At 32.0% G+C, this 16506-nt stretch overlaps 1 protein-coding gene and 1 long non-coding RNA gene across 2 annotated transcripts; both read left to right on the top strand.

Moving 5' to 3' along the window:
• Positions 1 to 2128: 2128 nt before the first annotated feature.
• On the top strand, positions 2129 to 2963 carry LOC140059214 (uncharacterized). The gene is made up of 3 exons (XR_011847144.1): positions 2129 to 2199; positions 2552 to 2611; positions 2889 to 2963. It is a non-coding gene; the product is annotated as an uncharacterized lncRNA (long non-coding RNA).
• A 7152-nt stretch (positions 2964 to 10115) lies between these two features.
• Positions 10116 to 12518, top strand: LOC140058328 (uncharacterized). The gene is made up of 4 exons (XM_072103891.1): positions 10116 to 10209; positions 10658 to 11175; positions 11530 to 11589; positions 12010 to 12518. The coding sequence occupies exons 2-4, from the start codon at positions 10665 to 10667 to the stop codon at positions 12516 to 12518; spliced, it is 1080 nt and encodes a 359-aa protein (XP_071959992.1). The 5' UTR covers positions 10116 to 10209; positions 10658 to 10664.
• Positions 12519 to 16506: the final 3988 nt, after the last annotated feature.

Genomic DNA, 16506 nt, shown 5'->3' with positions numbered 1-16506 from the left:
GCGATGATTGTCGGAGAAGAATGGTCTCGCGATGATTGGCGGCCGAGAATGGTCTCGCGATGATTGGCGGAGAATGGTCTCGCGATGATTGGCGGAGAAGAATGGTCTCGCAATGATTTTCTGAGAATGGTCTCGCGATTTTCTGAGAATGTAGTAAATAAAGTACATTAATTATATTTACAAACTGTGACTTATCGATTTTTATTGGTTATTTTAAATAAAGAGCTAATTTTAATAATTATAATAAATATTTTATTTTAACACCGAAAAATAGAAATAGGTCTATTGAAAAAAACAATTTATACTAATCTCCTTAACAAATATTTTAATACCTAAAATCTCAACGTATCATGAACAAAATATTTATCATTCTCGATTTTATCTAAATGAATAAACTATTCTGGTCTTATATTTTAAAATGTTATTATAATGTTCAGTTTTTTAACATTTAAACCCTCATATACGATTATTGCTTATTGTCTCTTTAACGACTCGATATTTTACTTCACGTGTTATTGTTATATAGCCTAGGCTACAAATATATTTACAAAAAAAATTGCAAATACTACACATTATTATGACTAAAAAAATAATATGATTGATTGAATAAAGCTCACAAGAAACTAAAAAAAATACTACAGGTTTTGAGTTTTATCACTAGGACGCCAACCTTTGTTCAGAAAATGAAGGATCTAGGCTAAGCCAAGCTACAAACTTAGCCTGACCTATAAGCCCGTCCACCAGCGATGGAATAGCTATTCTAGAGGTTACGCAGTAAGATCCCAAGGTCTTTACGTTATACGTTCACTGGCACGTCAACGTAATGTCCACTTAACAGTAGACTACGACCCATGTAGACATGAACGTCGTGCACGTTCACTCAAATCTAAAAGTCCCTAATGTCATATTTATATGGCGCTTTCTGTATAATATTAACACGTTCTTCACAAAAGTTCGTTATTGTGACGTTGACCCGTTCAAACACGCTTCAGTGAAATAGAATAATTACTGAATAATATACAATACTCTACATACAATACTTCAAAATACTTGTTGTCGCCATTATATTCCTAGGCAATTTATTTAGCACGACAAGTGCATTAAAATAGGATCTACACAGGTTCAGGTTCAATAAATCAGTTTTGTTGCAAACTCTTCTGAATTGGATTTAACAGTAGGCATAGGCCTACACTAGGAGAAGACTCAGAAAAACGTTTCGTTTCAGACAAAAAAACAAGTAGATATTAAAATGAAAAAAACGATAAAGTCAACCCTGAGATGTTACGGTTCAGTGTACAGCAACCATTTTGGAACTTGTCTTGTCGATTTTGAATACGCCTACCGTTACTGTTCATCAGAAAGAAACAACAACTGGTAAAGTATAAATCAGTACACATAGTATTATATAGTTCGTTTCGATCAGTTTACGAGGCATCTGATCAAACTTCAATCGGCAAAAAAATTAGATGATGGGAAAAAAGAAAGAAATACTGGAATTTTAATTTATAAGGCTGTTATTTCCAATACATTGAAATAGGTCAGTTATATTGTTGGTAATAACTGTAATGTTGATATTGAATTAGTAGGCCTAATGTGGTTTAAACTAAAGATTCTTCAGGTCAGAGTGTGTTGAACATTTGGGACTATGCATAGTTAGAAAGTTAGGCCTACACATTAATTGCTTACATTTGAACAATTGTTCTTGTCCTTAGCTGGCTACAATGTATGAAAATTGTTCCAAATTGTGTTAATATTGTGAGTTTTTTACTAATAGGTTTTTGTTTTCAGATTAAAAATGGACGAAAATGATGTTAAATACCAAATGTTTCTGGAAAAACTTAGCAAATCCTATGCTGGCGTGGACGTTCGGAAGTTAAGAATGCTTCTATGTGGTATTATACCTATTGGCGGTCTAGATCAGTCAGCCATGGGCCTATTTAATACTCTTACTCGCAATCGATTTATCTCAAAAACTGACAATAATAACCAACTACCGCAGAGCACTGTTTACAACGCTTATTAACGTAGACAAAGATGACTTAAGGAATGTGATTGATTTCTACAAGCTGAGTGCCTTCAACTACGACAACATTTGGGATGTTGTATATCACATTGAGAAAGCCGGAAACTTGGATTCACGAGAACAAATTGAAATATTTGCAAAACTACTAAACAATGCGGCACAACATATTCTACTGGGTATGCCTACCACATCTCGATTGAGATTCTTTTTTATTTGCTCATTAAATTTGTTTTAGAAAATAATAATATTTATTATTAATCACGGATTTACCGTGTAGTACATCATGCAAAATCAATGATGGCTTGAGCGTATTTCCTCTAAACAACTAAACTATATCAAAGGCCATGGCATTTATTTGAAAATAATAATTTCAAAATAACAAAGATATTAATTCAAACTAAATTATTTAAGATTTTCATGGGGTCTTTATAGTTTCTGGAAATACTGTATATTTCAATTTTAGTAACATTTTGGTGAAGTTTAAACTTATATCTTCATTTCTTTTGTGCATATGAATCTAACTTACAGCAACATTCTATCAGCCTACCTTGATACCGGCTTCAGCTACAACAATGGTAGTTCCCACAGGTATGTAGCAGACTAGCCAGTGACAGAAGGGTGCAGTGGGTATGGTTGCAATTGTTAAAATATTTTAACTTATTTTAGAATTTTATTTTAAATTTAAATTTAGGCCTAGAACATAAGAATAACTGGATATCTTCATCATGTAAGAAGCATAAAACCATATGTACAGCAATTTCTGATAATCTAAAAATGTTCCTGTTTTTAGTTAGTTGGTTAAGTTTAAAACTTATATTATATTTTGATTTCTATTTGTATTTCTCGGTGCATTTGAACCTATCAGCTAAACCCTATCAGCCTACAGTTATTCAAACATCGACTTCAGCATCGACACCAACACGGATATCAAATTCTACAGGTATGGAGGTTAGCCTATTCAGTAACATCATTAAAAAATCCAGTGAATACAAAACATTGGGGTGCACGGGTGCAAGAGAGGGAAAAGGGCTTCATGAGACTCCATTTTCTGAGATTGAAAATTCAGATATTATAAAATACTGTAATGCTGTGATAGATGTATGAAACACAATACAGTGACGTGAGCTACATGCACCATTCATTATCATATAATGTAATGATGATATTGACCCGTAGGTGGCGTAAACCATTACAAAATAAATCCAATGTCGATATTTTTCATAACCACTTCATCATCTTGGAAAAAACGGTCATAGAGAATGATCTATGGTGTCACAACAGACACTAAAATAATAGCATTGGTTATGAGTAAATGACGTTATTTGGGTTAATGACGTTGTTCGGATTATTTTTATTTGGAGTATTGTAATTTTGTTTCTATCCTACAGGTAACCGGAAATCTAAATCTTTTAATGAATTTAGAATGTAACATTGACCTACGACAAATCAAAATAAGAAGAGCAATGTATTCAAAAGCATATTTAATTTAATTTTTCTTTTCTATAAAAAATCCTCAAAAATGAACTTAAACCGTACATCCAATGTAGTTATCCTGAAATAACCCGTAAAGTTTTTTTTTTTTACAGCTTTAGCGATGGTCTTTGCATTTATTGTTGTTGTCATCTCAGCTGTCACACTCTCATCATACTTATTCCACGTTTTTGCGACTAAATTTTCAGACCACATATTAACAGAAGGTAATTATGTTTATTATTAAATATGTTTATTAATTATTATGTTAGGCCTATAATTATTATTATTATTATGTTTCTATTGTTCTAACGTTGTTGACTGTTCACCAGTTTCAAATTAAAAAACAAACACGAATGTGCGATACTCGGGGTACAGCAAAAGAAGTTGTAATGACGTCATAAGACGGGATGTGACGTCACATACACATCAACAACCTCGCTACCAAATACGGCTATATGGTACCATCTTCGAGACGTCATATGGCTGCGTATTAATTATATTAATTAAACATTTTGGCTCTATACCTTTGATGACATGTCCCTGTAGTATATTCATGCCAAAACCCAGATCGATACTACAACGAATAAGGGAGGAGTAGTACTTTATAAATCGCACTTTTTACTCAATAGTGTCGGATGGAAGAGAAAATGAGGGTCCTAGACTCGGGTACCCCGAGTAAAATTCTTCCCTGTCCTATTTGGTGTATACATTTCATTTTTGTTACACTTTTTATTTCTTTTCATAAATGGTCTTCATTTCAGATGAGCTTATTCGAAACTACTTATCAGAAGAACAGAGAAAAAAATGTAAAGATCCATTTATAAGACCACCAACGTTCAGGGAAGATAAATATCATAATATTTCACAAATCTTTACCGATCCAGAACTATATATCATCAGTACACCAAATGGAGAACAAAAGCAAACATCTTTACTAGAATTATTGAGTATTATAAAGTCCAGAGACTCATGTAAGGTATTGATTACTGGAAATGGGGGAATTGGTAAGACAACATTACTTAAATATATATCTTATAACTGGGCGACAAATTCTGATACTACATTTGCTGGTAAAATTTTGTTTTTCGTAAACCTCAGAGACATCAAGGCAGGTCAAACAATCACAGATACAACAGTTGATGAAGTTGACCTAATACGTTTTCGTAAAAAAACAGGTCTCCATATCAATAAAACAATTATACAAATGTTTATAGAGGATCACGACAGAGAATTAGTTTTTCTGATAGATGGATTAGATGAGTTAATAAATGGGGTTGATATTCCAATGATATTAAAAAGTAAAGAACTGGAAGACAGTACAGTTATTCTTACTTCGCGACCAGGTTTTACTGAAAGTTTACATAAATATTATGACATACATGTAAAAGTAGAAGGATTTGATACAAAAAGCATAAAACCATATATCAAGAGGTATTTCAAATCTATTGGAAAGTCTGAATTGGGTCAGATATTGATTAGTGAATTTAATCTTGATTCATATGATGTAACTAGTTGGGGCGGTATTCACATAGACATATTTGAACTATTTTCATCTCCATTTCTTTTACTTAAAATGTGTGTTTTGTGGGAACATGAACAAGTGATTCCCTATAATCTTCAACATTTATTTAAAGAAATTTTCCGCACAATTTTAAATCAGTACATTAATAGAAGGGATGAACCTACTACAAAAGCAATAACAGACTTTGACAACATTCCCACAGATTATAAAAACGCAATTATAATATTAGGTGAAATTAGTTACATTGGTTTAAAAAGAATGTTACTTCATTTTACTAAAACTGACTTAAATTCTGTAGTTAAAAATGATACTTTAGTTGACTTATCACTAAAATTAGGATTTGTTTACAAAGATACTTCTACTGTTCAGGACAGTTTTATAGAGACTTACAGAAGTCCGCATAGGTTATTGTCAGAGGCACTAGCCGGGTTTTACTTGTCTAACAAAATTGATACTTTAACATCTGAGGAATGCGAGAACTTAAGGACGACTGAGTATTTATACATTACAAGAGTTTTCACTATTACTTTTCTAGGCCCCAATGCAGATAAATTAATGAAACACTGGTTGGTAAATAGTGCCTCACATTATTACTCATTTTCAAAGTACTTTAAATATGTAAATCAAACATACCAGAAAAAGGTATTAAAATCATTGGATGTTTTTTGTTTTTGGTGTCAATGGTGACAATAGTATGCATTTAATACAATTAATGAATACGTTTCATACTATACTTATAAACGATAGTAATAAATTAACAAGAATTGTGTCGTCATTTATAACGGAGTCTAACACACCTTGTAAAATTGATTGCAGGATTATAGCTCACCTTTCAATCATATTACAATTATATAGTGCTGATACCATACCAGTAACCTTATCTAATCGTGATGGGTATTTGATCAAACTAATTGAAAAATATGGTGATGAGGCCCTTGAGATTCTCTCGATTGAATGGAAGAAATATAATTTAGGCGAAGAAATACGTTATTTTGTGTTATTTGAAGATGAGCCACACATTTCATATAGTAGCAGTACTGGCTCACGCATGTGTAAATTATTTCAAAACTTTCCAAACCTAAGCCTACTATCGATAGGGTTTTCTCGGGACTCAAAGGGTGCATCACACAGTTCTCTTATTAACTCAATGCTGACAGAATGTAAGCACAGTGAAACATTTGCTAACTTGAGTTCGTTCTATCTTGGGAACAATAATTTGTCACATATCAATGGGGCTTTACTAGATCACATATTAAATACTTCTGAAGATTTAACAATTTTTGAACTAAATAGTTGTTTTTTATCAAGTAAACAAATAGTTCATATGCTGAACGAAGTAGATATAACATATTTAAGGAAAAATTTAATCAATTTAGAGCTAAATGATCTTTCAGGTATTGATACTTATTTACTTGCAAAAGTTATCAATGTCTTAAAAATATCTGTAGAAGAAGAAGTTGGATTTTCATGGATTGGTCATTCTTTATCAGCCAAACAATTACACGATCTGTTAATATCACCTAAGCGTTACAGATTTAGATGGAAAATTCTTCATTTAGATTTTGTCGACCTATCTTCAATCAATGGCAGTACACTAGCTAATATATTTGTTATGTTTCCAAACTTGACACGCCTTTCTATGAATTACTGTCAATTAGTAAATTATAATGTTATAGGCATGCTAAAAGGATATTCTGGAAAGGGAATTAAAGTTGATTTAATATCTCTTGATGGAAATTACTTGTATGATATTCATGATAAATTATTATTCAAATCAATGGTTATCACACAAACAAACAGTAGTATAACATTGAAAGGACAGAAATTGAACCTTAGGCCTTATCACAGTTGTATAATACAAAAACGAAATAAACATCGACTGAACTTGTTTTTAGAAAGTTCTATATATAATCACAAAATAGCGTTCTTAAGTCTGATAACGTGTTATTATCTTCTTTTATATATATTACACAACCGAGGATACATTCGATCTCATCATTTCATTTATTTGATTAGCCTTAGTTTATTTATTAAATGTATGTGTATATTGTTTGCAGTTCTTCTAGGCCTAAGCAGGGAGTTATAAAATAATTAATTTACAACTCCCTGGCCTAAGTTAACTTGATTAATACATGGAGAGAAAACTTATTTTTCCATGATTAATATTACCAGGGAGTAACTCCATGTACATTTAGATTTATTATTTTCGTTTATGCCCAATGGCTTATTTATAGCTGTTTACGATATTTTATTAAACTAATTGTTTTTTTCTCTATTTCTGTTTGTAGTCGTTTTTGTGTCTTTACATCTCTTAAGTATTGATACTTTACTTCTGTACTCACTACAGTCACTAAAAGCTAAACGATAAAATGTGTCTAGGCCTAGCAGTTATGCATCAACAAGAAAAATAAACAAATGCGCCGCTTACCGTGTGATTGAGTACTTCCTGGCTTGACAAAGGTCGGGCCTAGATTTCGTCTGTACAAAACAATAGCAATAGTAAACACATCTCAGACACGTGGGCTGGAACGCTATAAACATAAATGCATCTGTTGAAGAGAGAATGCAAATGAGCTTACTCAAGCGTGAATACAGCAACATATGAGGCAGCAAAATCACTTTACTACGAATGAAAGACGTATTTGGATATAAATTGTTCAGTATTTAAACAATTTGGTAAATACAATGTCGGTCGTTTAAACACAAACTGGAAAAGTGTGCCGTATTCCTTCTTCTAAAAATAAAGACTGCTACAACTCGGTCAGATTTAAATTTATTTACAGAACATTGGGAAACATCGGTGCTAAGGCGAAATATATATTTTATTAAAAGTGTGTATAACTAAAATGCAATGTTGTAAAAATTCGTAATACTATTTTATAAGAAGAATTTCAAAAAATAGACCAAAAAAAAAACTATAATTATTAAGTCACACTCAATCTACAACTTTCTTAAATGTATTGATTCATGCCAAGCATAATGTGTACAGAAAACTAAGCAACAAAATATCAACATTTTTATTTTCAATTATTTATTCTGTTATTCAGATGATATAACTAGAGCTTGTAAAGAAGATTCTATAATTGTTATGTAATTAATATACAACAAAATAATGTCATCAAGTAACTAATTTGGAGAAAGAACAATTTAGCATTATTGAATAAATTGAGATAAATAAATAGTAAATACATATACATTATAGAGTAGTTCACAGTTGGTGTAAATAACAGGTTTTTTTTATCAATACTGCTAAAATGTTCAGTAGTAATTTAAAATGTAAGAGTGATATGCTTTAAAATAAATTTAAAAATAAAATAAAAAAGCACACTAAAATATAATTATTATTATTATTATTATTATAGAAAGGTGTCTGCATACAACATTAAAGTTAACATATTTAAAGTATATTATTATATGTTATTGTTATATTAACAAGGACATCTTTTTTTAATCAGAAAAATTTCCCCTATTGAACCCACAATATAAATACACATTCTGGTTGTGATACATACGGGGCAATTTTACTTAAGAAATATTCACAATCGAAATCTTCAGTGTTGCATACTTGTATTAGATAAACATACTATACGGTAATAGTAATTGTAGACTTATTTTTATTGTCTTTTCAACGTTCCTCATTTAATACGGGAGTTTTTTGCACGTCCACTGTGCCGACTGTTACACTATGACGTCATTCTTATGATATGGTCGTGCGCGCGCTAGGCGACTGGCATGTTCACGTGGCATTTGGCGCGTTCGCTCTTTGACGAGTGGATGTATGACGTCATATCACTGCAAAAGTTTACCACGAATCATGGCGGAGACTGGTCTCGCGATGATTGGCGGTGAATGGTCTCGCGATGATTGGCGGAGAATGGTCTCGCGATGATTGGCGGCCGAGAATGGTCTCGCGATGATTGGCGGAGAATGGTCTCGCGATGATTGGCGGAGAAGAATGGTCTCGCAATGATTTTCTGAGAATGGTCTCGCGATTTTCTGAGAATGTAGTAAATAAAGTACATTAATTATATTTACAAACTGTGACTTATCGATTTTTATTGGTTATTTTAAATAAAGAGCTAATTTTAATAATTATAATAAATATTTTATTTTAACAGGTCTATTGAAAAAAACAATTTATACTAATCTCCTTAACAAATATTTTAATACCTAAAATCTCAACGTATCATGAACAAAATATTTATCATTCTCGATTTTATCTAAATGAATAAACTATTCTGGTCTTATATTTTAAAATGTTATTATATTGTTCAGTTTTTTAACATTTAAACCCTCATATACGATTATTGCTTATTGTCTCTTTAACGACTCGATATTTTACTTCACGTGTTATTGTTATATAGCCTAGGCTACAATACAAATATATTTACAAAAAAAATTGCAAATATAATACTACACATTATTATGACTAAAAAAATAATATGATTGATTGAATAAAGCTCACAAGAAACTAAAAAAAATACTACAGGTTTTGAGTTTTATCACTAGGACGCCAACCTTTGTTCAGAAAATGAAGGATCTAGGCTAAGCCAAGCTACAAACTTAGCCTGACCTATAAGCCCGTCCACCAGCGATGGAATAGCTATTCTAGAGGTTACGCAGTAAGATCCCAAGGTCTTTACGTTATACGTTCACTGGCACGTCAACGTAATGTCCACTTAACAGTAGACTACGACCTAAAATCTAAAAGTCCCTAATATCATATTTATATGGCGCTTTCTGTATAATGTTAACACGTTCTTCACAAAAGTTCGTTATTGTGACGTTGACCCGTTCAAACACGCTTCAGTGAAATAGAATAATTACTGAATAATATACAATACTCTACATACAATACTTCAAAATACTTGTTGTCGCCATTATATTCCTAGGCAATTTATTTAGCACGACAAGTGCATTAAAATAGGATCTACACAGGTTCAGGTTCAATAAATCAGTTTTATTGCAAACTCTTCTGAATTGGATTTAACAGTAGGCATAGGCCTACACTAGGAGAAGACTCAGAAAAACGTTTCGTTTCAGACAAAAAAACAAGTAGAGATTAAAATGAAAAAACGATAAAGTCAACCCTGAGATGTTACGGTTCAGTGTACAGCAACCATTTTGGAACTTGTCTTGTCGATTTTGAATACGCCTACTGTTACTGTTCATCAGAAAGAAACAACAACTGGTAAAGTATAAATCAGTACATATAGTATTATATAGTTCTTGCACTAAACGTTTCGATCAGTTTACGAGGCATCTGATCAAACTTCAATCGGCAAAAAATTGAGATGATGGGAAAAAAGAAAGAAATACTGTTGATGAATATTGAAAAAAAATGGAATTTTAATTTATAAGGCTGTTATTTCCAATACATTGAAATAGGTCAGTTATATTGTTGGTAATAACTGTAATGTTGATATTGAATTAGTAGGCCTAATGTACTTTAAACTAAAGATTCTTCAGGTCAGAGTGTGTTGAACATTTGGGACTATGCATAGTTAGAAAGTTAGGCCTACACATTAATTGCTTACATTTGAACAATTTTTCTTGTCCTTAGCTGGCTACAATGTATGAAATTTGTTCCAAATTGAGTTAATATTGTGAGTTTTTTACTAATAGGTTTTTGTTTTCAGATTAAAAATGGACGAAAATGATGTTAAATACCAAATGTTTCTGGAAAAACTTAGCAAATCCTATGCTGGCGTGGACGTTCGGAAGTTAAGAATGCTTCTGTATAGTGTTATACCCATTGGCGATCTAAATAAATCAGCCTTGTGCCTATTTAATACACTTACTGACAATCGATTTATCTCAAAAACTGATGTGAGGCTGTTGTTGGAGATTGCTGAAGTAACTAATCAGGAATCAGCGATAAATTGTATAACAGAATACAAGAATACTGTACAATGTAGTAATAACACATCAGAGACAATAATAACCAACTACCGCAGAGCACTGTTTACAACGCTTATTAACGTAGACAAAGATGACTTAAGAAATGTGATTGATTTCTACAAGGTGAGTGCCTTCAACTACGACAACATTTGGGATGCTGTATATCACATTGAGAAAGCCGGAAACTTAGATTCACAACAACAAATTGAAACATTTGCAAAACTACTAAACAATGTGGCACAACATATGTTACTAGGTATGCCTACTACATCTCGATAGAGAGCTTCTTTTTTATTTACTCATTACATTTGTTTTAGAAAACAATACAATATTGATTATTAATCACGGATTTACCGTGTATTACATCATGCAAAATCAATGATGGCTTGAGCGTATTTCCTCTAAACAACTAAACTATATCAAAGGCCATGGCATTTATTTGAAAATAATAATTTCAAAATAACAAAGATATTAATTCAAACTAAATTATTTAAGATTTTTATGGGGTCTTTGTAGTTTCTGGAAATACTGTATATTTCAATTTTAGTAACATTTTGGTGAAGTTTAAACTTATATCTTATTTTTTTGTGCATATGAATCTACGTTACAGTAACGCCCTATCAGCCTACATTGATATCGGCTTCAGCTACAACAATGGTAGTTCCCACAGGTATGTACCAGACTAGCCAGTGACTGAAAGAATTATAACTAACAAATGCAGAGAGGGGTTAGGATGCAGTGGGCATGGTTGCAATATTGTACCCTCAAAATGCGTTTTTTTGTAGTACAAATCATTAATACATAAAGAATTGAGGATTGATATATTATGTAGGTATTATTAAAGATATATTGTACCCTGAAAAAAAATTTTTTGTTTGTTATTTAATATGCTATTTAATGTTACATAATAGCTATTCACTTTGACCAAAAATTATTTTCCTGAAAAAACTGTACAGCAAAAAATGGGTTAAAAATGATAAATCATTCACAATAAATTAAGAGTCAACAAGCAAAATATTAGTAGTTGTGGTAAATGAACTTTTTGAAGATTATTTTTGTTTATACTAATACATATGCATACATACTTCAGCAGCGGATCAAGTACTGGGACAAGCACTGGGACAAGCACCGGGACAAGCACCGGGACAAGTACCGGGACAAGTACCGGCACAAGTACCGGCACAAGTACCGGGACAAGTACCGGCACAAGTACCGGCACAAGCACCGGCACAAGCAACGGCACAAGTACCGGCACAAGCACCGGCACAAGCACCGGCACAAGCACCGGCACAAGTACCGGCACAAGTACCGGCACAAGTACCGGGACAAGCACCGGGACAACTACCGGCACAAGCACCGGCACAAGCACCGGCACAAGCACCGGCACAAGTACCGGCACAAGTACCGGCACAAGCACCGGCACAAGCACCGGCACAAGCACCGGCACAAGCACCGGCACAAGTACCGGCACAAGTACCGGCACAAGTACCGGGACAAGCACCGGGACAACTACCGGCACAAGTACCGGCACAAGTACAGGCACCAAGGGAGTTTTTACGTCATGCGCTATGCTTTATATTCAATAAAAGAAGTAAATAAATTAATGTCATGCTTTCTGCATTGCTTACGAACTCAGTCTGATCAAGGCCAGTATATAAGGCATTTTGGGACACAAGTAACATAAAAAAAAATTATTTTTCAGTGTCATAGACAATATTAGCCAATATTTTGAATTAGCACCTACTAAATAATGTTTTTATTAACTTATTTAACAATATTTGAGTATTATTCCTGTTTATAATCATAATGAAGAAAGAATTGATTATACAGTATTTTGGTTGTGACAAAGATTATGGTTTGGAATATTTACAGTTTATTGAAATTCTATTTAGATTTTAACAGTATCACTTCGAGATAACAACATTTTTATTTATTATTCTTTGTATTTGTATATATTCTAATGATGTTAATATTGTTAAACTTTTGAGTTGTGGATATTGTCTACATTTATATTGTTTTTTTTCAATTAAAAAAAATCATAATTTTATTAGTAGTACTGCTGATCATCATCATTGGCATCGTACTCAACAGTTTCTTAAGCCAAGTTTCGGATACACAATTAACAGAAAGTGATGAAGGTATGTATTTGTAACTATGATTTCAATAAAGCTCACTATTTTCCACGTTCAGATTTAATATGTGTTTCAACAGATAATATTCTCTTTTTGTGTGTTTTCAGATAAGACTATTCGACAATGCTTAACAGCACAACAGAAACAAACGTTAAAAGACGAAATGATAAGGCCACCGATATGGAGAACACATTTTGAAACTTATAATATTTCACAGATGTTTACCTATCCAGTACTATACACTACTGTAGAGAAACAAGAAAAGAACACATCTGTACAAGAATTACTGGGTATTATAAAGTCCAGAGAATCATGTAAGGTATTGATTATTGGAAATGGGGGAATTGGTAAGACAACATTACTTCAATATATATCTTATAACTGGGCGAAAAATTCTGACATGACGTTTGCTGGTAAAATATTATTTTTCATAAACCTCAGAGACATCAAACCAGGTCAAACAATCACAGATACAATAGTTAATAAAGTTAAACTAAAAAGTTTTCGTAAAATAGGTCTCCATATCAATCAAACAATTATAAAAACGTTTATAGAAGATCACGACAAAGAATTAGTTATTCTGATAGATGGATTAGATGAGTTAACATCTGGGGTAGATATTCCAATGATATTAAAAAGAGAAGAATTGGAAGACAGTACAGTTATTCTTTCTTCACGACCGGGATTTACTGAACATTTACATAAATATTATGGCGTACATGTAAAAGTAGAAGGATTCGATGTAGAAAACATAAAGCCCTATATTAACAGATATTTCCAATCTATTGAAAAGCCAGAACTGGGTCAGAAATTAATTGAGAAGTTTAAACTTGATTCTGATTCTAGAGATCTTTGGGATGGTGATGACAAATATATATTAGAACTATTTTCATCACCATTTTTGTTGCTTAAAGTGTGTAGTATGTGGCAACACAAAGAACTAAACCTAGATAATTTTCAAAATTTGTTTAAAGAAATATTTCGTTCCTTTATAAATCAATACAGCGGCAGATCTGATACTACAAACGCAGTAACAGACTTCGACAAAATTCCGAGTGAGTATAAAAATGCAATTCTAATATTAGGAAACATTAGTTACAATAGTTTACAGAATAATTTAGTATCTTTTCCTGAAACAGAATTAAATAAGCTTACAAAAAATAAAACTTTAGTAGACTTATTGCTAAACTTTGGGTTTGTTTACAAAGAAGATCCTATCGTACAGGATAATTATGTGGACACCTATCGATATCAACACACGTTATTGTCAGAAGCATTAGCCGGGTTTTACTTGTTTACCAAAATTGATACTTTGGATTCTGAGGAATGTGAGAAATTTAGGACGAACGCGTATTTACACATGGTAAGAGTTTTCACCATTAGTTTTCTAGGCCCCGATGCAGACAAATTGATGAGACACTGGTTGGTAAACAGGGCCTCAAATTATTACTCGTTTTCAAAATATTTTAAATATGTGAATGAATCACACGAAAAAAAAGTGTTGGAATCATTGGATAAACATACAGCTTCAGAAATAAAGAGAGATTTTGAAAATGTAGGTAATTCATTAAATATATATTTTAGGCGCAACAATTTGCACTTGATACAACTTCTGAAAATGTTCTCAGATGAACTTACAAAAGATAGGAATAAGGTAATAAATAACGTAGATTCAATCATAAATGAATCTAACAATCAGTTATCTGATAATGTGTGTATGTTTGTAGCACACATATCAATGATAATAGACGACAATGTTGAAGAACACGCCGTTTTTGACCGTATACCAATGTATTATGATAGAAGTTTGATAAAGCTACTTGAAAAATGGGGTGACAAAGCTCTTGAAATTCTTTCAAACGAATGGAGAAAATACAATTATGGTGAGGAAGTGTGATCTTTTATGTTTTATGAAGATGACAAATACTATTCAAAAAGGTTTACTAAGGGCTTACAGATGTGCGAATTATTTCAAAATTTTGCAAACCTAGAAGCTATCGGCATACGTTTATATTCACAAAGAACAAAACGATTACAGTGTGAGCGCATTAAGTCAATGATAATAAAATGCGAACATAGTGAAACATTTATCAAATTAAAGAAATTTAGTATATTTGTGCAAAATCTTGAATGTATCGACGGAGCTTTATTAGGTAAAATATTATATAGTTTCAAAGCTTTACAATATTTTGATTTGAGTTTAACAAGCACACAAATTGTTGATATGCTGAATGTAGTAGATATAAACTATTTAAATTTAAAAAGAAACCTTATCCCTTTAAATCAAACTAATCTTTCAGAGTTTAAAAGTGATTTATTAGGAAAGGTTTTTTATGCATTTATAGTACCAGAATACGTAAAAAATGGATTAATTTGGCATCGTTATTCTTTATCAGCCGAACAACTATACGGTCTGTTAATATCACCTACGCCTTACCAATTTAAATGGAATATTCTTAATTTGAATTATATCGACCTATCATCAATCAACGGAAGTACACTAGCTAATATATTTATTATATTTCCAAACTTAACACATCTTTCTATGAATTATTGTAATTTAACAGGCATTATTGTTAATGATATGCTAAGTGAATGTTATAGAAAGGGTACAATAATCAAAGACGACTTAATATCTGTCAATAGATATGATCTTAAGAATATCAATGATAACTCAATAATCCCATTGTGTGTTTTACGAAAAACAAACAGTAATTTAACATTAGTAATAGAAGAATGGGGTTATTACAGTTCTTTAATAGCATTAACAATAGTATCATTATCACAAGAATACATGACATTATGTATGATAGGGACGACCTGTTTTGTACAGCTAGTTATTTTGAACAATCAGCCATCTGTTATTTTTTTAGTGGTGTACTTTATTGTTACACTAGAAAATGATTTAACTGTTACTTCTAACTGTGACTATATGAATAATTATTCACTGACTTTACTATCATATTCTAGAATGGGGAAATCATTTAGATTTGTTTGGGTAACTACGCTTTTTAGTAAGTATTCACAAATGACTTTGAAAATAAGCGACTTGGCTCATCATTTCTGTATTTTTCTGGTCAATCATCACTTATATGGATTTAATGAGATTGTTATAGGGTATTTGGATGTATGTGTTATGTTAATATGTTTATGGTTGCTCAACTTTGATTAGGATAATATGACCGAGTAGCGTATTCATTTTATAAAATTATATACATTCATATCAAGGATCAACTTTCTATAAAGTAAAAATGACGTGTTGAACACAAACGCACGCACGTTTAAAAAATGTGCGAATCAACCTTTCCACATTTCAGGTAAATTTGAGCATGTCAAACAATAGTTGTTTTATGCGTTTCGCGCAACGCATATGTACCGTAGAATTTTCCCATTAATTTCTGTTTTTCATACTTTTCATGTTCAATTCTATCGATTTTCATAAACTTCATGTACAA

Source organism: Antedon mediterranea, chromosome 9 (genome assembly GCF_964355755.1).
Source record: "Antedon mediterranea chromosome 9, ecAntMedi1.1, whole genome shotgun sequence".
NCBI classification, from domain to species: Eukaryota; Metazoa; Echinodermata; class Crinoidea; order Comatulida; family Antedonidae; genus Antedon; species Antedon mediterranea.
Note: the sequence above shows the minus strand (reverse complement) of the source record. Positions and strands in the feature narration are given on the sequence as shown.